This window comes from Xenopus laevis, chromosome 2L (assembly GCF_017654675.1).
Source record: "Xenopus laevis strain J_2021 chromosome 2L, Xenopus_laevis_v10.1, whole genome shotgun sequence".
Classification (NCBI taxonomy): Eukaryota; Metazoa; Chordata; class Amphibia; order Anura; family Pipidae; genus Xenopus; species Xenopus laevis.
In genome coordinates this window covers 66,526,648-66,551,169 of record NC_054373.1, presented here as the reverse complement: position 1 = coordinate 66,551,169, position 24,522 = coordinate 66,526,648, and the positions used below count along the sequence as shown (strand labels likewise).

Sequence of the window (24,522 nt, the reverse complement as noted above, 5' to 3'; positions counted from 1 at the left end):
TAATGAATAAAAGAGGCCATTTCATTAAGGTTACCAAAAAACAATTCATTTGACAAAAAAGAAAAAAATATATAAGCCAAATAAAAGTCCTTCTCCAACCCGACCCCCACCAAACACTTCTCAGCAATGCAATTTATTAAAAATGTGCATGGCTTTATTTCACAGGTAATGGAAACAACAATCAATAATCCCAAAGATGGCAAAAATGTTTCACCTTATGCTGGTTAAAATAATATTTAAAAAACAAAATGAGAAAGCGCAAGTAACTCTTAAAACAGAAATGAAAGACAGCATTGGAGGTGCATGAATCAAGCAGTAGCCCAAGTCATGATCTTAACCCAACAGGCTTATTTTGCTTTTTTAACTTGTATTTTTTTTTTTTTAATAAAATTTCCCGACAATCACCCTCACCCCAAGTCCCTCCCCACACACCCTGAAAGGTGCTAGTCTTCTGTGGACTGAGCTTCTTCATCAGACACATCATCTCCAGATTTTTCCTGTGGTGAACTGGTAGACTTCTTCTCTGGTGGCGGGGTCACTGGCTCTTCATCCTCCTCTTCCTCCTCCTCTGCTTTGGGAGATGGAGATTTTTCCTTAGGAGCCTTAGAAGCAGCAGGACGACTTTTTCCTTTGGCCTTTACTGGACTGGGTGTTACTGCAATACCAAAGCAGGCTTGTAATTTATGCATTAAGTATACCCTTTGTAATAAAATCTATTTCACGTTAATTATTACTCATTTTAACAAAGCGTCATGAGTTGGGGCAAAAAAAAAATAAAAAAAAATATGGACATGTCCTTTTATGTCTATAAAACTTGTGTACCTGCTATTAGGAAAAAAATAATCCCAAGTGAAGAGACTCTGATGGGGGAAAAAAAAAAATACCTTCCAGACGCCAAGATGGCAATCGGAAAGGTCCCTGGGTCAACTCTGTACTAAGTGATATATTCAATAACCCTGTATTCCCTCACTTGCTAAAAAGTTATTCAACACATTCTTGAAGCTAATCTATCAGCCTGTACAACCACTTCTGGGAGAGAATGCCACAACTTCACAGCCCTCACTGTAATAAACCCTTTGTAAATATTAAAGGGGAAACGCCACAAAAACATAACTTATGCATTTTGAAAAGTAAACAATTTCAAGCAACTTTGCAATATACATCAAAAAATATGCAGACTTTTCACGATTTTTAATGTTTGAAACAGTTCCCTTAAGCTGGCCATACGTAAGAATCATCGTACGATTGGACTTCCCCCATCTCCCGACCTGCCACTAACCATTACGATCAAATAAAGTACAAAAGAACAGATGAGCCGATGTTCTGTCCCTGAGAGCAATCGTACGAAAGTTATGTCCGACAGTCTCCCTCTGAAAATCGTACGATCGGCAATACATGTAGAGATATCAGCAGCCGACAGAAATCTTTTAACCTGTCCAATCGACCGATCTCCGCCGGATGAAAAATGTCGGGACTCTACACACTCTGTCTGAAAATCGTACGAATCCTTGATTCGTACGATCAGATCTTTGCGTCTATGGCCATCTTAAGCCTAATCCCCTGCTGATCTGTCTGACTACTTTGCTGCGGTTACTTTGCATCAGCAGCCATCTGTTCTTAGCCTGCATCCTCCAAATCCCACAATTCCCTGCACACATGATCAAGTTTTGGTTTGGAAGCCAGAGTTCCACTTTAAGCTGGAACGTTCTTTCTTCTAATCAGAATGGATACAGTTATGCGTGTGCTGCAAGTAGCTACAGGTAAATGGAGCGTGAGAGATATTATATTGCCTCCTTATAGATTTATACAGTTACATACCTGCATAAACACCCCAACTTGGCCAGCCTTTCTGCATAACAGATTTTTCATATTATTTACCAGCTTAATATCCTGTTTGAGCACTGGAGAACAAAACTGTATGTTATATTCTAGACCCGGCCTTAACAGGGCTTAGTAAAGGGGAAAGAATGACCCACTCCTCTCACAAATATAAACTTCTTAAAGGGGACATTTTACATAACTCATCTTTTGTTATGTTATTGTTCCTTTCTTACAATATGTAGTGATGTAGAAATAAAACTGTTTTTAAAGCATTTTACCTTGTAAAAAAGCCATTATATCAGAGCTGCACAGAGATGTTTACTCATCTGCATCTATGCTGAAATGAGGAGTGGGCGTGTCTCTTCTTTCTCCCACAGGAAATTGTTATCACACTGACTGACAGGCTGAACACACACACACACACACACACACAGCAGGTTAAGCCCCTCCCAGGCTCCTGCTCGTGTCTCTCGCCAGCCTGCAAACATGCTGATTCTCCCTGTATCTAACCGTATACTGATCTTACAGTCATTTATGTTTATCATATTAGAGAAAAACATCTGCAGGTTTGGTTTATATCTAACTTCCTGCAACAAACTAAAGAATCAGCATATTATTTTATGCAGATGAATCCAAGTAAATGTTCATTGTTTTCTGCAATTAAGTGCCACACATTTGATAAATTGCACCTATTAAATAAATTAAAAGGCTTTGATTTATTTTCATATGTGCTGGGAGGACGGTAGCAGATTGTGTAGGTGGCGATTGGAGGAGGTGAATGGGGAAGGCAGCAGGAATGCAATCGGGGGAAGGCAGGGAAGCAGCAGAGCTGCAATGAAGACAGCAGGGAATCGATCAGATTAGGTGAGAAAAGAACACAGCAGGAATGCCATAGGGGAGAAGACAGGCAGAGAGAAGGCAGTAGAAATGCCATTGTGGAGGCGATCAGGGAAGAGAGTGGGGGAAACGTTCTTAAGTGAGGAGGTGAATGCGGAAGGCAGCAGGGAAGAGATCACAGAATGCAGTCGGGAGAAGAACGTGGACAATGAACAGGGGAAGCAAGCGGGTAGGTGGTTAGGACACGTGATGACGAGGCAGCCAGGACTAAGAGGGACTGACGTAAGCAAAGAAGTGCCTCCCACATCTGCCTAAGTGGATATGCCGTTGCTTCTGGCTTTGGAATGCCCTTCGGCCACTGAGAGATAGAGAGGAGCCTTGGAAGTATGCGAAAGGGGTGGGCTAAGTGCTGTTTTTTTTTTAATTTTTGATATAAATTTGACCTGAAATGTGCAAAAGTAAAAATGTATTCTTCAGTCATGTTCATCTTAGTGTACTCTGAAATTTTATGATATATGTCCCCTTTAACACATCATATACAGCTAGCACTAGAGCAAATTCTATTATCTACAAGGTGTTCTCCATTATAAATTTTCCCAGCACAGTCTCATTAAAGGGGTGGTTCAAATTTAGGTTAACTTATGTTATAGTAATTATAAGCAACTTTTTATTTGGCCTTAATTTTTGTTTTAAAATAATTTTGAATTACTAATTCTGACTTTTCAGTCGGTGGTCAAATTAGATTGTTATTGCTACTTTTTATTACTCCTCTTTCAGGCCCTCTCCTATTCTACTCCAGCCTCTCATTTAAACCAATGCGTGTTGCTACAGTAATTTGGACTCTAGCAGGCACATTGCTGAAATACGGGGAAAAAAAAAAAAAAGGATAAAGTTGCTAAAAAAGCAAAATACCTCAAAAACCAAAATAAATAATTATGTTACTGGGCGCAGGTAATCAAATAAAGGGGATGTAGCAGGCTGGGTGCAGGTCGAGAAAAACTCAACCTGCACATCACTTGTATGTAACACTCCAATGCTTGCAGGGTAGAAGGTTAGACCAACTGAGTACCCAAGTGTCCAAGGTTAAAGAATATTACAGAAGTATCCTGCAATCACACTTGTACATTGTGAAGATAGAAGTGTAATAAAGGATAATTCAGTTGCACAGGCATATAGTACAAATTCAACAAAAATCCCACAATACTCCCTTTATAATGTTTCCTTACCTGTAGCTTTTAGTCTGGGCTTAGGTACTCTCTTTTCTTTTCTTTCTGGTTTAGATTTTTTAACAATCTTTTTCTTCTTCTTGGATCGGCCATAATCACTGTCATCATCATCTTCTACCATGAAATCTTCATCACTCCCAGAATCCTCTAAAATTAACGATAGCTTATCAGATAGCAGCTCCACTGTAAAGTCCTGGCTTTTTATAAAAGCACATAATCAGGCATAATGACCCGAGATGGCTGCCTGCACACCAATATTACAGCTAAAAAATACATTTGTTGGTTGATTTATATAGTAGAGTGAAGTATTCGCCATGTACAAATCATGACAAAATCCCTGTAAGAAACTTACTGAGTTTTGTGTTGGCAGAATTTCTTTCCAAAGCCCATTAAACCTTTAGATTTTCTCAAAGAACTGACCGCATTTGTGAAGGACACTGTATACAAAACTAGACAGTGAATTGTATCTGCCAAGAAACATGCCCTTTACAGCATAGTTTGGCTGGCCACACCCCAGGATATTATAAAACACTAAAGGTGGCCCATGGCAGGTAGTAATGATATTTGCAGAAAAGCACAAGGCATGCATGGGCGAGTGCCTTGTAGATATATTTGTGCTCATTTACAAAAACATTCAGTGCTTTGCAACTATAAAATCTACAGGTATAGGATTCATTAGCTGGAAACCAGAGATCCAGAAAGCTTGGAACTTACGAAAGACCACTATATCTATCTATCTAAAAAAAAATACTTTTACCTGCAAACATAAAAAGTTACCATGCACTTGATCCAAACTAATATATAGTTTATCCTTATCGGAGGCAAAACAATTATATTGGGTTTAATGTTTAGACTGAAAATATGGAGATCCAAATTAAGGAACGACCCCATATCCCGTAAACCCCAGGTCCAGAGCATTCTGGATAACCGGTTTCATACTTGTACAACGAATTACATATTATGAGAATACCGACGTTAACAGCTGTGACAATAGTTTAAGTGAACTTAAACTGTTCGCATAGTCAAGAGCACTGCAGCATACACTTATCTAAAAATAAACATTTTTTTTTAAGGGCAATGACATAGGACATTTCACCACCTGCGATTCTCTCTGCAAGAGAAAAAACGCTGCTTGTTTCCATCTTACTGGCGAACGTAATTGCTGGTGGGGAAACATACAGAATGCAAAGTTGGCCACAAGAAAACTTTGGGCTACTTCAGAAAGTAGCAACACCATGTATGTTTCCCCCACCAGTGATTTGCATGTTAGCCGATGGGAAGGAAACACGGGATGTTTTGTCTGCAGTAGCCAAGATTAATCACTTTCAAAAAACGTCCCGTTAGTTATTGCTATTAACGTCATATGCAGCAGTTTTTCTAGCAGAGACAATACTGCTTTGGTCCCCTACAGCCTTGGCAAGCTGCATGTCAGCATGCACAAGGGTAGTTTTCTGCTGGAAAGTCCAAAATCTGCCCCACGTGGATAGCAAACAGGCAGGCAGTATGCCTGCCACTGCATACACCTGAGAAGAAAAACTGCTCCTTATGACATCAACTTGAGACAAATGCAGCTTATACAAGGCTAACACTGCAGTAAATTGGATCTTTAAAATTCATGCCATTCTTATATTTCCTTGAACAACATTTTGGGGGATCAAACTCACTTTCCAAAAATTGTGCTTCATCTTCCTCCTCTTGTTCTTCATCTTCACTGCCTCCATCTCCCATTAACATCTCCCTTTGTTTAGACACAGCTTTTGATGCTGCTTGCCTCTGCTGTCTGACATTTTTGCGATGCTTTTCATCGTCACTGTCATCTGGGGAAGTAAACAAAAACTTGACAGGATTTCGATACATTTTAGTGATTTGCCATGCAAAACTAAAAAACAAAACAAAAATAAATGTGATAGGCATTTAGCTTCCCCCGCAAGATATAAGCAACTTATTCTGTTTATTTTGTTGCTTACCTTGTGCAGATCTCTTTCTTTGTTTGGAGGCTCTCTTCTTGTCAGGGGTAGGTTTTTTGCCTTTTTTGCTCCGTTTTGGACTTTCATAATCACTGTCTGCCTTTCCATCTCCCTCTGCCAAGTCATCTCCACTGCCAAAGTCTTCCTCTAGCGAAAGAAAAATAAAAACCATTCAATTTGAATGTTTTTTTTTTTTTAAGTAGATCTAAGGCAGGGGTCCCCAACCTTTTTTACCTGTGAGCCACATTCAAATGTAAAAAGAGTTGGGGAGCAACACAAGCATAAAAAAGTCCCTTGGGGTGCAAAATAAGGGCTGTGATTGGCTATTTGGTAGCCCCTATGTGGACTGGTAGCCTACAGGAGTCTCTACTTGGCACTATACTCAGTTTTTATGCAACCAAAACTTGCTTTCAAGCTTGGAATTCAAAAATAAGCACCTGCTTTAAGGACCCTGAGAGCAACATCCAAGGGGTTGGAGAGCAACATGTTGCTCGCGAGCTACTGGTTGGGGACCACTGATCTAAGGTATAGAGATCACAGAAAAACCCCTTATCCAGAAAACCCCATATCTCGAACATTCTGGATAACAAGTACCATACCAAAATATATATATTTATCAGGGGCTTCTCATTGGACCGAGAAGGCATTGTAATTTATCTAGGGGTAGGACAAGAATGCGAGGGAGGCTGGCTTCAGATATATCTGGAGCCATTGAAGCAATTCGGTTTTCCAAGTTTTACGAATGTTCTTTTCTGTATTGGCTTTAACTACATGCTCGGATGTATGTGTTATGGCATAAATAGATCATATCAGTAAAAGTATCCCTAAAATAGCATTTACATCTATAAAAACAACATTGTTAAAAAATCATTAGCCTGGGTCTAATACACATATGGTGGTGACCGACATGGTTTGTAGTACACAGCTTAAAAAAATGTCTTATGCAGCTGAAAAACAAACGGTCATTGTCCAGTGCTTTCTAAAAGAGTGCTTCAGAATTATACCTGCAGAATCTCCTTCCTTTTTGGGTTTCTTTGTATCCTTTTCTTCAGATTCATCACTGCAGAAAGAAGACAATGACATCAGAATATCATTTAAAGTGGACCCGTCACCCAGACACAAAAATCTGTATAATAAAAGTCCTTTTTAAATTAAAAATGAAATCCAATTTCTATTTTTTATTAAAGCATTTATAGCTGTTGTAAACTCATATAAAAATCTTAGCTGTCAATCAAATTTTGTCTGCCCCGCCTCTATGCCTAGGCATAGAGGCGGGGCAGACAATTACTTTCACTTTCCATTCAGCACTTCCTACATGTCACTGCTCTCCCCACATTCCCCCAGTTCTCTTCACCATTTAATTGTGTAGCCAGCGCATGGGGATTGACATCAGGTCCCCCATTCTGGTGCACAAACAAGATTCTGAGATGATGCAAGGCTTGTCTTAACAGTGTCCACAAAATGGCTCCTGCCTGCTTGTTATAATTATGAATTCCCAGACTGAAGGAAACAAGATTCAAATAATTTATATAGTGTAATTAAAGTTCATTTTGCTTGACTAATGTGATAAAATAAGATTTTGAATAATTTTTTTCGGTGACGGGTCCACTTTAAGACTAAGCTGGCCATAGACGCAAAGATCCAATCGTACGAATCGTGGATTCTTAAGATTTTCGGACCGTGTGTGGAGAGTCCCGACATTTTTCGTCCGTCGGAGATCAGTCGTTTGGTCGATCGGACAGGTTAGAAAATTTCTGTCGCCTGCCGATAATATCTCTGCGTGTATTGCCGATCGTACGATTTTCAGAGGGAGACTGTCACTAGTGTTGTCAGACATAAGTATCGTACGATTGCTGTCAGGGGCAGAACACTGGGTGATCTGTTCTTATTTGATCAGAATGGTAAAGACTTTGATCTGAATGGTTAGTGGAGGGTCGGGAGATGGGAAAGCCCGATCGTACGTTGATTCGTACGATCGGATCTTTGCGTCTATGGCCAGCATAGGGCCAGACAACATTGCGGATTCTCTAGAGGTGGAGGATCTGCTTCCCCCCCCCATGTCTTTTGAACTGCGGGTGGATTTTGGCGCAAAATGACGCAGCGAAATCCGCTGCGTCTGCCTGCAGCCGGGTGAAAACAATGCTTCCAGGTGCAGGCAGAGCAGGAGTGGAAGAGCAGTGGATTCTTGGCCTGCGGAGAACCGCAGGCCGAGATCAAACATTGTCTGACCGTAGCCTTACGTCTTGGAAATAACTTGAAAGAAATCCAAAGGAAACAATCATCCAACCTGTCTTCTTGTGAATTTTTCCCAGACCTCCTTTTTTCCTTTACTTCTCTAGAAGATCTACGTGCTTTCTTCAAAGGTGGAGCAGACTCTTTTCCATAGTCTTCATCTTAATTTGGAAACAGAAAAAATTTACAAACAATAAATAAATCTTAATTCTTGGGAGAGGGACCTTTTACAGTAGGAAAAGAGGCTATGGAAAAAGGTCTCCTTAGTTTATTCATTTATAATACACAAAAGCCATGAATATCCTGTAAATTATATCCTTATAAACGGTGAGTAGTGATGTCATCAGTTATAAACGGTGAGTAGTGATGTCATTTCTGTCACATGACTCACTAAAATTTGTGTATTATAATAAATAAAGTACCCCCAGTTGTAAAATATGAGGATATTAGAAGTTACCTCGGAGTTCCATGACCTGTATAAAAACACTCGGCCTTCGGCCTCGTGTTTTTATATGGTCATGAAACTCCTCGGTAACTAATAATATCCTTATATTTTACAAGAGGGGGTACTTTATTCACTATATAAATGCAGACATGCATAAAAGTGATGTTTCATGCATATAGTAAGCAAGGCCATCCTTGATAACATTGAGGCGAAAACTAAAGACTAAACATACAAGTATATTTTACCTGTTTAGGTTTTCTACCTACCATCTGAATCTTGAAACTGAGAGTAATCAACGACTTTTCTGTTCCTACAGAGGAGAAAATGTTTTTCAGTAGTAGAACAGTCAAATAGTCAAAGTGTTCATAAAGTTCAAAACCAAATTAAATAACTAGCATAAGTGATACCATGACCAGTTTATGTTAGGCATTGATTTTCTTGAAAATTAACACAGGGAGTATTATACTCTATGTTAAGCCAGCTGACCTACCTAAAAAAAAAATCCAAAAAAAAAAAAAAATCATTATTTGGTGGTGGTATTTGAACTAAGTGATGCTTAGGGGGTCACTGACTGATATTAGACCAATAAAAAAAAAAAAAAAAAATACTTATAATGCACGGTTAACCTGTGTATTTGCTTCAGAAACACTTAACTCTAAAGAAACATCATCTAAAATCTACATGCATTAAACATTTCCGGTTTCCTCAATCCATTCCTTCTGTTACTACAAGGAGTGGCCCCATATACAGGCAAACAAGCTGCCATCTTTGTATATTAACATCTATAGGCAGCTATCAAGTGTTTCATCACAAAATGAGTTATTAGATATGCAGTTAACAAAATATCTGAAATTGGCTCAGTTTGCATGGAGTCAAAAAAACATTCCATTCAAAAGTAGGGCCAGCTAAAGTTTGCAAAATGAAATGTAATTCTATGCAACTAAACTTTACAGAGATACAATAACAATGTTTAATTGTTTTTAAACAATTACTACTGAATGCAGTAGGTCTTCTATTATGTGCACTTAAGGTTATGGACACACAGGCTGTTAGTGGCTGATCAGCAGCGGTTGTCAGCCCGAGTACTTTTGCAGGCTGAGAGAAGCAGATCTGCTCAGTGCCCCTGCTCCATTGATTTGAATCTGATCAGCCAGTGTGCAGTCACACACAGGCTGCGGCCAGTCCAATTATGGAAGCTGATAACAGCGGCCGACAGCCTGTGTGTCCAAAGCCACAAATAACAGCAAAAAAATTAAAGAGTTAAAAAGTAAAAATATAATGTACCATTGCCCTCCACTGGTAAAATTTATCGGTTTGCTTCAGAAACCCTACTATAGTTCATATAAACAAGCTGCTGTGTGGCAATGGCAGGAATTAAAAAAGGCTATATGGCACAGGTTAAATAGTGGATAACAGATACAGAGTTTATCTGCTGTGTAACCGGAGCATTTTCTCCTTCGAATGGCTGCCCCCATGGCTACACAGCAGCTAATTTATATAAAACAATAGTAGTGTTTCTGAATCAAACCGCAGTTGTACTAGTGCAGGGCAATACGGCATAATATTGTTATTCGTTTAAAACATATTTTTCTATGTTACTGTTCCTTTAGGCTATGGACACAGGCTGTTGTCAGCCTTCGCTATTTTGCAGGCTGAGAGAAGCAGATCTGCTCAGTAACCCTGCTCCATTGATTTGAATCTGATCAGCCTGGGAGCAGTCACACACAGGCTGAGATCAGCCCAATTATGCAGGCTAAAACAACTGCTGACAACAGCTTGTGTGTCCACAGCCTAAAAGCCAAGGTCACACAGAGCATTAGCTCTGCTGCTCTCAGTCTGAGAGAAGCAGATCCACTACATGTCCCAGCTCCGTACAGCTGAACCACTTCCACGCAGCCTTAGAAGGCGTTTACTGATCCATTAACATGACACAGGCAAAACTCAGCTCAAACAAGCTTTCTGTGTCACTGCCCCATATGCTTCATACTGAATATACAGTGGTGTGAAAAAAACTATTTGCCCCCTTCCTGATTTCTTATTCTTTTGCATGTCTGTCACACTTAAATGTTTCTGCTCATAAAAAACCGTTAACTATTAGTCAAAGATAACATAATTGAACACAAAATGCAGTTTTTAAATGAAGGTTTACGTTATTAAGGGAGAAAAAAAACTCCAAATCTACATGGGCCTGTGTGAAAAAGTGATTGCCCCCCTTGTTAAAAAACAACTTAACTGTGGTTTATCACACCTGAGTTCAATTTCTGTACTCACCCCCAGGCCTGATTACTGCCACACCTGTTTCAATCAAGAAATCACTTAAATAGGAGCTACCTGACACAGAGAAGTAGACCAAAAGCACCTCAAAAGATAGACATCATGCCAAGATCCAAAGAAATTCAGGAACAAATGAGAACAAAAGTAATTGAGATCTATCAGTCTGGTAAAGGTTATAAAGCCATTTCTAAAGCTTTGGGACTCCAGCGAACCACAGTGAGAGCCATTATCCACAAATGGCAAAAACATGGAACAGTGGTGAACCTTCCCAGGAGTGGCCGTACGAACCAAAATTACCCCAAGAGCGCAGAGACAACTGATCCGAGAGGCCACAAAAGACCCCAGGACAACATCTAAAGAACTGCAGGCCTCACTTGCCTCAATTAAGGTCAGTGTTAACGACTCCACCATAAGAAAGAGACTGGGCAAAAACGGCCTGCATGGCAGATTTCCAAGGCGCAAACCACTTTTAAGCAAAAAGAACATTAAGGCTCGTCTCAATTTTGCTAAAAAACATCTCAATGATTGCCAAGACTTTTGGGAAAATACCTTGTGGACCGTCGAGACAAAAGTTGAACTTTTTGGAAGGTGCGCGTCCCGTTACATCTGGCGTAAAAGTAACACAGCATTTCAGAAAAAGAACATCATACCAACAGTAAAATATGGTGGTGGTAGTGTGATGGTCTGGGCTTGTTTTGCTGCTTCAGGACCTGGAAGACTTGCTGTGATAGATGGAACCATGAATTCTACTGTCTACCAAAAAATCCTGAAGGAGAATGTCCGGCCATCTGTTCGTCAACTCAAGCTGAAGCGATCTTGGGTGCTGCAGCAGGACAATGACCCAAAACACACCAGCAAATCCACCTCTGAATGGCTGAAGAAAAACAAAATGAAGACTTTGGAGTGGCCTAGTCAAAGTCCTGACCTGAATCCTATTGAGATGTTGTGGCATGACCTTAAAAAGGCGGTTCATGCTAGAAAACCCTCAAATAAAGCTGAATTACAACAATTCTGAAAAGATGAGTGGGCCAAAATTCCTCCAGAGCGCTGTAAAAGACTCGTTGCAAGTTAGCGCAAACGCTTGATTGCAGTTATTGCTGCTAAGGGTGGCCCAACCAGTTATTAGGTTCAGGGGGCAATTACTTTTTCACAGAGGTTTGGATTTCTTTTCTCCCTAAATAATAAAAACCCTAATTTAAAAACTGCATTTTGTGTTTACTTGTGTTATCTTTGACTAATAGTTAAATGTGTTTGATCAGAAACATTTTGTGTGACAAACATGCAAAAGAATAAGAAATCAGGAAGGGGCAAATAGTTTTTCACACCACTGTATATATATATTTTTTAAACCTCTCTATACTTAAAAGGGAGAATGCATGTGTAATGTACTGTTATTGTAACGTTTTATATAAACAGTTTGAAGGAAAAGCTTACAGTATGTACCAAAAATTGTTTGCATAGTTTGAGCTGCCAAATAGGTAGGTCTGGATAAGTCAGTCACTCTCCAAAAGAACATTAACCTAGAGACGCAAGGCACAGTTAAATGCTGGTAAATCTCTCAACTTAAAGGGATACTGTCATGGGAAATTTTCCCCCCCCAAAACGCATCAGTTAATAGTGCTACTCCAGCAGAATACTGCACTGAAATCCATTTCTCAAAAGAGCAGATTTTTTTATATTAAATTTAGAAATCTGACATGGGGCTAGACATTTTGTCAATTTCCCAGCTGCCCCTGGTCATGTGACTTGTGCCTGCACTTTAGGAGAGAAAACAGGAAATTGTTTATACATACCGTAATTTCTGTTTCCTGGTCACTCTCCATGGCAGCATTCACCGAATGGGTTAACATCCCCGTGGGCCAGCGGACAGGACCTCCCTCAATAATAAAAGGCTGCACCTCCCATAATCCATTAGTCTAGGTATAAAGCGGTCCCCCAAATCGGGGTGGGAAACTACCCGGTGAATGCTGCCATGGAGAGTGACCAGGAAACAGAAATTACGGTATGTATAAACAATTTCCTGTTTTCCCATAGTCACCCATGGCCAGCATTCACCGAATGGGAATTCCCCAAGCTAAATAATGAGGGAGGGAACGATTTGCATAACAGAAAATTTTTAATCAAGAGAATGAAATACAGACTGCAATATTTTTCTCCCAAACATAGCTTCTTGGGAGGACAAAACATCCAACTTATAATGTTTCACAAACGTATTGATTGAAGACCACCTTGCTGATCTGCAGATGCTCTCCGGCGACACCCCGGCCTCTGTCGCCCAGGAACTTGCTAATGCCCTGGTAGAGTGTGCCTTCAACCCTCTGGGAACCTTCCTGCCTGCAATATTGTAGGTTTTTGCGATAGCTGCAACAATCCAAGAACTAATTGTTCTTTTAGCTGGAGCTTGACCTTTCCTTGAACCATTTGGGATTATGAACAATCTTTCTGATTTTCTCCACGCCTTTGTTCTTTCCAGATAAATCTTTATGGCTCTCACTAGATCCAGAGTATGCCATAATTCTTCCCTTGATGACTTAGGATCTGGACAAAAGGATGGAAGGATTATTTCCAAATCTAAATGGAATTTTGAGACGACTTTTGGTAAAAAAACAAATTCAGGTCTTAATATCACTTTGTCTTCAAATATCACCGTATGCGGCTCTGAGGCTGCGAAGGCTGATATTTCTCCCACTCTGCAGGCTGAAGTCACTGCTACCAGCAGAACTACTTTCAGCGTCATGTTCCATAAGGAGGAGTCTTCCAATGGCTCAAATGGTGCTCCCATCAGGATTTTCAAAACAAAGGGAAGATCCCAAGGAGGAATAAAACTTTTCTTCATTGGTGTTACTCTAATAAGGGCACTAAAGAATCTTTTTACGAGAGGTTCTTCTGCCCATGCTTTACCAGTCAGGGCTGATATTGCTGACACTTGGCCTCTTAACGTACTGATTTGTAAATTCATCTCAAATCCCGAGAATAAGAAACCTACCAATACTGCTGGAGAAGGAGACAAAGGATCTTCCTCTTTCTCTGTCACAAATTTTGCAAACTTTTCCCAGATTTTATAATATTGGGAGGAAGTACTATTTTTTCTAGACTTCATTAATAAATTGATGATTTCCTCTGGAAGAGAGAAGCTCTTCAATCTTTCCCTCTCAACCGCCAGGCCATCAAAGATAAATGATTGTGTTCCTGGAATTGGATTGCTCCCTGTGACAACCACCCCGGAAAGATCTGAATCATCATAGGTTCTTCTGTTGCCAACTTCTGGAGGAGAGGGAACCAAGGCCTCCTGGGGAATGATCGCAATTGCCTCTACCTTCTCTCTCTTTATCTTTTTCAGTATCCTCCAAATCAACGGAAAGGGAGGAAAAATGTAGATCAGACTTCCCGACCAACTTTGCCTTAGTCGGACGGACTAAGGCAAAGTTGGTCGGGAAGTGCACAGGACCCTTCGTAGGGGAATCTTGAGTAATACTGCTGGCATTTCTTGTTCTGAGGGGATGCCATGACATCTATCTCTGGTTGTCCCCACCTCTTTATAATGTCTTCGAATATACTTCTGTGTAAGGACCACTCCCCTGGATCCAGAACCGTCCTGCTGAGGAAGTCTGCTTTTAGATTTTCTTTCCCTGGAAGGTGAACTGCTGTCAACCCTTCCAGCCAACTTTCTGCCCACTGAAAGAGTGGTTTTACTTCTTCCATCAACGACAGGCTTCTGGTGCCCCCTTGTTTCACTATATATGCCACTGCCGTTGTGTTGTCTGTCACAATCTTCACTTGTTTGTTCTTCAACAGGTGAGAAAAAGAAAAAAAGATTTTCTTATGGCTCTTAACTCTAGAATGTTTGAGGAAATATTTTCTCCTTTCCAGGTGCCTTGCACATATCTCTCTTCTATGTGTGCTCCCCACCCTTGATGCGTCGGTGGTTAATGTCACCCACTCTGGCTCCTCCAAGGGTACGCCTCTTGCAAGGTTTTTGGGATCGCACCGCCAGATTAAACTTCTTTTTACCTCTCGAGGTATTTCTATATTTCTTTGCAGGTGTAGATGAGGATGTCTCACTTTCCTTAGCAGAAAATTTTGCAAGGGCCTTGTATGCCACCTTGCCCATCTGACTACTTGACAGGTTGCCGACATGGTGCCTAATACTCTTAGGCATTGATGCACTGACACGGTCTTCTGCTTTCTGAAACTTCCTAGCAGATTGATAAGTTTTTCCTGCTTTTCCACCGGAAGACTGACTAGATTTTGATCTGTCTGAAAGAGAGCTCCCAGATACTGAAGGGTTTGTTGGGGAATTAAATTGCTCTTTTGTTTGTTTATTACCCATCCATGGGCTAGTAGGAACTCTTGAACCCTTGAAGTATGTCTTCGGCTTCGGCTCGAGTTTGACACTACCAAGATATCGTCTAGGTAATGATATACTGATAGACCTTCCTTCCTTAGTTCTGCTATGAGTGTTACTAGCACCTTTGTAAACACTCTTGGAGACTGGGAGAGCCCAAATGGTAGGCACCTGAACTGTACATGAATGTCCCCTACTGCAAATCTCATACTTTCTGTGTTCTCTTGAGACTGGAATGTGGAAGTAAGCATCTTTTAAGTCTATGCTTGTCAACCAATCTTCTTTTGAGATTGCCTGTATGATGGAAGCCAGAGACTCCATTTTGAATTTTCTTGCTTGCAGAAAATTGTTTACTCTTCCCATATCCAGAACAGGTCTCAAGGTTCCTGATGCTTTCTTCACTAGAAAAAGTCTTGAGTAAAGGCCTTTGAATTTTTCCTCTAAAGGAACTAATTCTATCGCCCTTGACTCGAACATTTGGTCTAAGTACTTTTGTACGACCACTTTGCTTGTCTCTCCATCTTTGAAGGTTGACATAATGAAAAAATCTTTCCTGGGTACTGATTTGAATTCTAGAACGAATCCTGACTCTATCACCTTCTGTACCCAACCGTCTTGAATGGTTCTGGCCTTAACATGGGAGAATTCGGCTAACCTGCCCCCTACCATGTTCTGAGCCCTGCCACCTTCATTGTTGATTGGAAGTCGAAGGGGCAGAGGAAAAACCTCCAGGTCTTCTTGCCGACCCTCTAGAACTTTGATGGCCTGATCTCCACGAAGATTGTCTGGAGTATTCCTTCCCAGGCTTGTATTGTCTGGATGTTCTAAACGTTTTATCCCTCACTTTCCCATAACTGGGTTCATAGCGGGCTCTTTTGGTTAGGTTTTCTTGAGGAAGAAACACACTTTTGCCTCCGGATAGCTTCTTAATAATTGCATCTAGCTTTTCGCCAAACAACATTTCACCTTCAAATGGCAACTGGCATAGATTAGACTTGGAAGCAGTATCAGCTGCCCAAGCTTTCAACCATAATGCTCTCCTGGCTGCCACCGACAGGGCCATCGATCTTGCTGATAAATGCACTAGATCCAATGACAAATTCCGTAGCCATCTTGCAATCTGAAAGCATCTCTAAGAGCTTCGGCCTTTTCACATTGGATGAGATTGCTTCCCCCAGCTCAGACAGCCATACTTTCAATGCTCTAGATACTGACGTCAGAGCCCCTGCAGGCTTACATGCTGCCCCTGCAGCTCCAAATGCTTTCCTCAGATTGAATTCTATTTTCTTCTCCATAGGCTCTCTGAATACTGCCCCATCATCCACTGGCAGGGTCGTCTTCTTAGCCAAACAAACTATGGCCGCATCCACCTTAGGTGGAGACTCCCAAAACTTTGCCTCTTGTTCATCAAAGGGATATTTTTTATTAAATTTCCCAGCTGTTTGAGCTCTTTTTTCAATCTTTTTCCACTCAGTATTAATAATATCTTTTATAGAGGAATGGACTGGAAAACTTGTTGCCTTCTTCCGTGAAGAGGGAAATAGCTTATCTGCTGCAGAGAGTTTTGCTGTTTCTGTCGGAAAAGTCAGGGTCTGTCTGACTGCTTTAATTAGTGGATCGATTATTGCTATGTCAAAGGTCGATTCTTCTTCCGAATCTATTTCACCCTCTTCTGATCCTATCTGTGAAAAGCCCTCAGGATCTTCAGATGAATCTCCTTCTGATACATCAGATAAGGATTCTGCTTGTCTCGTATGTCTAGGTCTTTTCCTAGAACTTGAAACTTCCTGAAATCCTTGAATAACTGCTTGCTTTATAACCGAAGCCAAGGTTTCTGCAAACAGCTGATTTCCCTGTGATACAGATGTACCAGGTTCTTGCCGTATTTCTGTTGATGCTGAAGACTTCTCTGGTGACTTGTCTTTCTTTGCATCTGAGGCAGGAAGGCTGAACAAATAACATTTATTAAAATCAAACCTCCTGATCCACATAAGTCATTACTCTCAATACTACCTCACCTTTTCCCTCGGGGTTGAGAGGTTTTCCCAGTCATACCAGGTTCCATTGTTGAAAACTAGGTAAAGAGAGTATAACATTTTCAGCATTAACTCAAAGAGATTATTTTGGCTGAACACAAAGCACATCACATACCTGCAACTAACTCCTTAGTGCTCAGTATACTGCTTGGCAATGGCCGCTGCAGGAAGTGTGCTATTGCTTAAGTAACTGAGGAGGACACCTGCATACCTCATAACTTCTTTGCCTCAGGTACTGGAAAGCGCATTAAATCCATTGCGCTGGGAAAAAACGCTGCTTACTTTACTATTGGCGCCAATCCGTTCAAACCGCATCTTTTCCCTCATCAAAGATGGCCGAACGGCCACTTCCGCCGACGTCACTTCCTTTCGGCACAGATACTGCGTCTTTTACCTTACCAAGATGGCCGCTGAAAGCTTCCTTATGACCTTGTACGCACCTTTCCTTTAGCAAGATGGCCGCCGGAAGCTTCCAACGCTGAAGACGCTTTCACACACGCTTCCCTGCTGATGCTGTACCTGGGCAAAATCGGCTCTCCTGACCCATCATCGGGAGGAATACTAGCCACCTCTGAACCCTGCAGTGTTCTTTCTTCCAGAAATCCCCTGACCCGCAAGCGGGAGGAGAGATCTATAAGGTAATTATCCTTGCCATGCTAACCCCTTAACAGGGGAGCTTACCTTCCTTTATTAGTATGTCCTTGCTCATGTAAGACTAAACTATCCCCTGGCCCGGACAGGACAAAAAGACTAATGGATTATGGGAGGTGCAGCCTTTTATTATTGAGGGAGGTCCTGTCCGCTGGCCCACGGGGATGTTAACCCATTCGGTGAATGCTGGCCATGGGTGACTATGGGAAATGCTTTCTGGCAGGCTGCTGTTTTTCCTTCTCAATGTAACTGAATGTGTCTCAGTGAGACATGGGTTTTTACTATTGAGTGTTGTTCTTAGATCTACCAGGCAGCTGTTAGGGAGCTGTTATCTGGTTACCTTCCCATTGTTCTTTTGTTTGGCTGCTGGGGGGGAAAGGGAGGGGGTGATATCACTCCAACCTGCAGTACAGCAGTAAAGAGTGATTGAAGTTTATCAGAGCTCAAGTCACATGACTTGGAGCAGCTGGGAAATTGACAATATGTCTAGCCCCATGTCAGATTTCAAAGTTGAATATAATAAAATCTGTTTGCTCTTTTGAGAAATGGATTTCAGTGCAGAATTCTGCTGGAGCAGCACTATTAACCAATTCATTTTGGAAAAAAAAAAATTTTCCCCATGACAGTATCCCTTTAAACACATGGTAGAGGGTAGAAAGGAACACCTAGTACAAATAAAGGTTTGTTGTAACATACAGTTCAAAGTTATATCACATGTAGATGCTGCTAGGAGGTGCCCAGAAACAGATTTTATAATTTGGTGAGGTCAAGTAGCCGTCTTTGCAGACAGAAAACTTTACTAGAAAACTGGCTAATCTTCCTGTTCAACATAAATCCACTATGAAAAGAACCTATGTTCTAAAGGCATAGAGAGCTTTTAATGAGATTTGCTATGCTTTCTAGTTTTAAATAGTTTATAAGATTGATGTTCACGTAGCCAGTAACTTGGAAACTAAAGCTACATGTGACCATACACAGAGAAATCCTCCAACAGGTCTAGTTAACATGGCATGTAAGAAAACCAATTAGAACTATGGCGGTCACTGACATTTCTCATGAACTTTATACAAAGATTGGACAATTGACTCAAAGGCTATTTCATGGGCAGGTGTGGACAATTCCTTCATTATGTCATTATCAATTAAGCAGATAAAAGCACTGGAGTTGATTTGAGAGTGGGTGCTTGTATGTGGAAGACAACATGCAGTCAAGTGAACAACACTCTCCAGGAGGTAGGTGTATAGATATCCAAATCTACCATAAAGAGAAGACTGCATGAAAGTAAATACAGAGGGTGCACTGCAAGGCACCTAAAAAAAGTCAGCACAGTTCTGGAAAAACATTTGAACAGATGAAACCAAGATCAACCTCTACCAGAATGATGGGGAAAAAAAAAGGTATGGAGAAGGCATGGAACAGCTCATAAAAAACATGGAGGCAGTGTGATGGCTTGGGCGTGCATGGCTGCCAGTGGCACTGGGACACTAGTGTTTATTGATGATGTGACACAAGACAGAAGCAGCCGAATGAATTCTGAGGTGTTCAGAGACACAGTCTGCTCAAATCCAGCTACAGTAATAATACAGATGGACAATGACCCAAAACATACAGCCGAAAGCAAAGAAGTGGAATATTCTTGAATGGCCAAGTCAGTAACCTTATCTGAACCCAATTGAGCATGCATTTCACTTGTTGGAAGACTAGACTTCGGACAGAAAGTGGCAGGAAGAAACTACAACTGAAAGCCGCTGTAGTAAAGGCCTGGCAGAGCATTAAAAAGAAGGAAACCCAGAATCTGGTGATGTCCATGAGTTAAAGACTTCAGGCTGTCATTGCCAGCAAAGGGTTTTCAACCAAGTATCATCATCATTTATTTATAAAGTGCTGTCATAATACGCAGTGCTATTAGAAATGAACATTTTATTTTCAGTTGTTCAATCATTTTTGAGCCCCTGAAATGTAGTGATTGCATAAAAATGTGAGGAACTAAAGCCTTTTTTTAACACAATCTTTATGTTCAACTGAATTAAAGCTGAAAGTAAACTGCATCTGAGTTGTTTCATTTAAAATTCATTGTGGTAACGTACAGAATCAAAACTTGTCTGTCCAAATATTTATGGGTGTGTGTGTGTGTGTGTGTGTGTGTGTGTGTGAACAAGCGTTTGTAATGAGAGCACTATTTAAGCATGAATTACAAGATAAATGCCAAAAAATGTTTACACAGATTCAAACGCTCAGGAAAAAAATAAATAATCCTACACATCATTTACCATATTGCTTTTAGGTCTTCTTCTGCACAAGTAAATCTGGATAATGGAAGAAGTGTTAAAGGGGTAGTTCACCTTCAAAAAACTAGTTGTTAGATAGATCACCAGAAAAAAAAATGACTTTTTCCAATGACTTTTCTATGCGTGATCATTTTTCACCTTTTAAAACAGCTCTGTAAACTGTTCTAAATGGATACAGTTGATACATTTCTTATCTTTGTCCCTGCTGAGTTTCATTACAGGCAGATGTTACAATTGATACAATAGTTGTGAATACTCCAGAAAATACTGCTGAGAAAAGTATCAACTAAATTTTGCAAAATTGGAACAGTTCAGAATCTGCACCTGAATTACTGAGCTGCCAGACTGAAACCACAGACAGGAACATTCAACTTTAAAGGAGACATATGATAAATGAAAAAACCCAAATTTTGTAGGTAATTATAAGTAATATATGGTGTTGCTTTTACATGGTGCTATAAATTTATATCTTTAAAATAGCCCCTTTATTGGAGATCCCTATAGATGTTCTCTGGTCCCAGTCTGTGTTTCAAAAGAGAGCTGGGCGTGTCCTAACGGTCCCTGCCAGAAGCACAGTAGATGGGGGACAGCCAATCATAGCCCTGCAGTCACACAAGCACAGACAGGAGTCAGTTCCCTATCAGGTCATGCTAGCTGCTGATTGGTTCCTCTCCAAAAGTGCAGTGAGCTGAGAGTTGCCTCCCCTGCACAGCCTGGGAATTCAGGGGGCAGGAAGTGGAAGGGAGGGATTATTAGGGTTTTTGCTGAAATATTCTATATCTTCTATATCTAAATGAGTATAACACACTGGTACACTTTTTTACACTATATGTTTAAACTAGATTTTGGAAAAACAGTAAAAAAATAAATAATGTAAAGTAATTGAAAAAAAGGGATACTGTCATGGGAAAAACATTTTTTCAAAATGAATCAGTTAATAGTGCTGCTCAAGCAGAATTCTGCACTGAAATCCATTTCTCAAAAGAGCAAACAGATTTTTTTATATTCAATTTTGAAATCTGAGGCTAGACATATTGTCAATTTCCCAGCTGCCCCAAGTCATGTGACTTGTGCTCTAATAAAATTCAATCACTCTTTACTGCAAGTTGGAGTGATATCACCCCCCCCCCATAGCAGCCAAACAAAAGAACAATGGGACGGTAACCAGATAACAGCTCCCTAACACAAAATAACAGCTGCCTGGTAAATCTAAAAACAGCACTCAATAGTAAAACCCCATGTCCACCTGAGACACATTCAGTTACATTGAGAAGGAAAAACAGCAGCCTGCCAGAAAGCATTTCTCTCCTAAAGTGCAGGCACAAGTCATATGACCAGGGGCAGCTGGGAAATTGACAAAATGTCTAGCACCATGTCAGATTTCAAAATTGAATATAAAAAAAAATCTGTTTGCTCTTTTGAGAAATGGATTTTCAGTGCAGAATTCTGCTGGAGTAGCACTATTAACTGTTGCGTTTTGAAAAAAACATGGTTTCCGATGACAGAATCCCTTTAAAACAACTGAATTAAAAAAAAATTGGTTTTTCATCTTTGAGTTAACATTTAGTATGATGTAGAAAGTGATGTTCTCCAATTTGCAGTTGGTTTTCATTTTTTATTATGAGGTTTTTGAATTAGCTTTTTATTTAACAGCTTTCCAGTTTCAACAATCTGGTTGCTAGGGTGCAAATTACTCTAGAAACCATGCACTAATTTGTAGAAGAGACTGAATAGAAAGAGCAGTAATACAAAGTATCAATAATAAATTTGTAGAGTTACAGAGCATTTGTATAGAAGATGGTGATCAGTGACCCCTGTTTGAAAGCTACAGTCCGAAAATGAGAATTTAAAAAAAAAAAAAAAAAATTAAAATCAATTAAAAAGTTGTTTAGAATTGGCCTTTTCATATACGCAATGGTGAACCACACATTTAAAAGCTGAACGTTAACTTTATATACAAAGGAACTCTGGGAAGCATGACCTGGTCTGCAAAATGGTTACATTAAAGGGAAACCACAAAAACATAACTTACGCTTTATGACAAGTAAACATAATTTCAAGCCTAGCCCCCTGCTCTTCTGCTGATTATTTTTCTTATTACAGTAGAACCCCCATTTTACATCCCCTGATAAGTTTTCCCTCATTGTACATTGTTGTTTTGTGGTCCCACCTATATATTATGCATAATACATTTCCCTGGATTTTACACCATTTTTCTCTGGTCCCCTGAAAAATGTAAAATGGGGGTTGTACTGTACTTTGCTGAGCTAGCAGACTACTGTTACTTTGTAACAGCCAGCTGCACCAGCCTGCATGCTCCAAACCCCACAATTCCCTGCACACATGATTTCAATAAGAAAAGAAACATCACAGTGCAATGCATTTTGGGCTAAGTAGTTCATGCTTTCTGTAAGCTGTGGAGTAGTTGTAACAATTTGTAACATCAGTGTTTTAATCGCTCCTTCAATTTCAAGATTTCAAATGATGCAGAAAGAACTGTTAAACAGGTGGATTTCAGCATAGAAAATTACATTTATTCATACTTTTTGAAGAAACAGGTAACTGTGTTGGATATATTAGGGGTTTCTGTGTTATGTGGGCCTCTATCAAATTTTGGTTTGGAAGCCGGAGTTCCCCTTTAACATACACTACTACTTTGAGTATAAGGAGCAATGTAGATAAAGGATTTAACCCATATTTCCATAGAACATGGTGGGATAGGAGAACACAATAATTTGCAGGAGATTATCATGTAAAATATTAGACTAGTGCCTTCATGCATGAATGAAGTTATGAAAATGAACAGATGAAGCCTTCTGTAAAGAAAAGGTCCGGTTTAAACCACTGGTTTTATTTCACATTGTTTCAATAGCGACAGAACAGTCACAGTAGCACACGGCTGCCAAATTACTAACCAGATACAAAGGAAAACAGAACTCCCTCATAATGGATATTTTTGCGACTGCCTACCAGACGACCCTTTGTTCACACAACTAAACACATGCAATGTGTTGCGGTCTACGTTTAGATACACGTGCCCTTCCCCCGAAACAGGCATAAGCCCCGCCCCCATGTTGCCATGTATATATGATGTAAAGTGGGGGAGCGTCGCTGAATGGCGTGGAAAGTGCAACAATTTCCGTACAGGAACGAATATTACTAAATGGCCGGTTGAGACAAGTTTGTGCGATACTCACGAATCTATTCCCGAGCTAAAGCCCGTTTGGTACGCGCATTTGTCACAGTCAATACTACTAGCTGCATGGGCACAGCAACCACACGCATGGAGTTCCGTCTCCTCCCTCTTTTAAATGGCCCCTCTTGCTACACGTTCTTTAGAACTCCAGTCAGCCCTTACACTAATTCCATGCTAACAGTAAGCCGGACACCCCCTATATGTCGGACCTGTACGCCGTTCCAAAAGCCTGAAGTGATGCCTGTAACAGTGCAAACGAGTTATGTACTATCACACAATCATTCCTCAACAACACGTCCCTCGATAGTCTCATTTTACATTCAGGTCCTCGCGAAGCCCCTACATTATTACAAATCTACCATTGTGCTTGCCTGGAGTGCATTAAAACGTTTGAAGCCTAAATAAGTCTCAGATACGGTTTCTGCTTTTGGGAGGAAAAGGCGCAAAATCCTGTCACCGTTTCTACGAGCAACACCTACGTTTGCTGCCTGTTAAGTACAGCCATTATCCTCCAGCGGCCCACCACAAGTACAACTATAAAGCCCAGAACATCATACAGACGAGCCTTGACAGATATGAATGTAGAGGTTTAATGGTTAAATCAGTTGGCTGATGGACAGCAGTTGCCTATGGCGTGTTGCCTGCGATCTCACTAGACACAGACATCTCTCCTATTTGCTAATAGCAAGGACACCATCACCCTATGCCTAGAACATAGCGGGCCTCGGCCTACAGCAGCGAAACGCACACTCACCTGACCGGCCTGGACATTGCTCCTGCAGATTCCGAGTGAGCAGCAACGAGAATCGGAAGAGAGGGAAGAGCGGCTTCCTTTGTACGAGACCCCCCGCGGTGGCCGCTTTATGGAGGGCGGGGGTGATGGATAGAGGAGGGTGTTGACAATTAGACCGAGTCGTATAATTTTCTTTCTTCAAAATGCCTGGGAAATAAATACTTATTGTGGAAAAAAATGAAATTAAAAAAAAAAATGAAAACGTTCCTCGGGACAGCTCCGAATGATGGCCGTCAGTAGGAGTAAAAGAGGCGGGAAAACGGGAGAGGCGGGGCTCACACCCGAGGTTGACGTTACTACTGCGACGGCTTCTTAGTTTATTTTTTTCTTAACGCAACTACCTTTTTTCTCTTTTCCTTTCTTCGATTACCAACACCTAATTTGATTTTAACTCCAATGCAGTCCCTACTA

The 24,522-nt window shown here is 40.6% G+C and overlaps 1 protein-coding gene across 1 annotated transcript; it reads right to left on the bottom strand.

The window, feature by feature from the left end:
• On the bottom strand, positions 1-24,309 carry nucks1.L (nuclear casein kinase and cyclin-dependent kinase substrate 1 L homeolog). Its single transcript, NM_001091242.1, has 8 exons — positions 24,073-24,309; positions 8,795-8,838; positions 8,139-8,244; positions 6,856-6,911; positions 5,852-5,998; positions 5,549-5,701; positions 3,885-4,031; positions 1-655 (listed from the first exon to the last, which is right to left on the bottom strand). The coding sequence occupies exons 1-8, from the start codon at positions 24,087-24,089 to the stop codon at positions 444-446; spliced, it is 882 nt and encodes a 293-aa protein (NP_001084711.1). The 5' UTR covers positions 24,090-24,309; the 3' UTR covers positions 1-443.
• Between the last annotated feature and the right edge of the window lie 213 nt (positions 24,310-24,522).

Excerpts from the sequence above, each read along its gene's own strand:
- nucks1.L (NM_001091242.1), bottom strand. Across the intron at positions 8,245-8,794 it reads TCAGTTTCAAGATTCAGATG|ATGAAGACTATGGAAAAGAG; the intron begins GTAGGTAGAAAA and ends TTCCAAATTAAG. Across the intron at positions 5,999-6,855 it reads AAAGGAAGGAGATTCTGCAG|AGGAAGACTTTGGCAGTGGA; the intron begins GTATAATTCTGA and ends TTCTTTCGCTAG.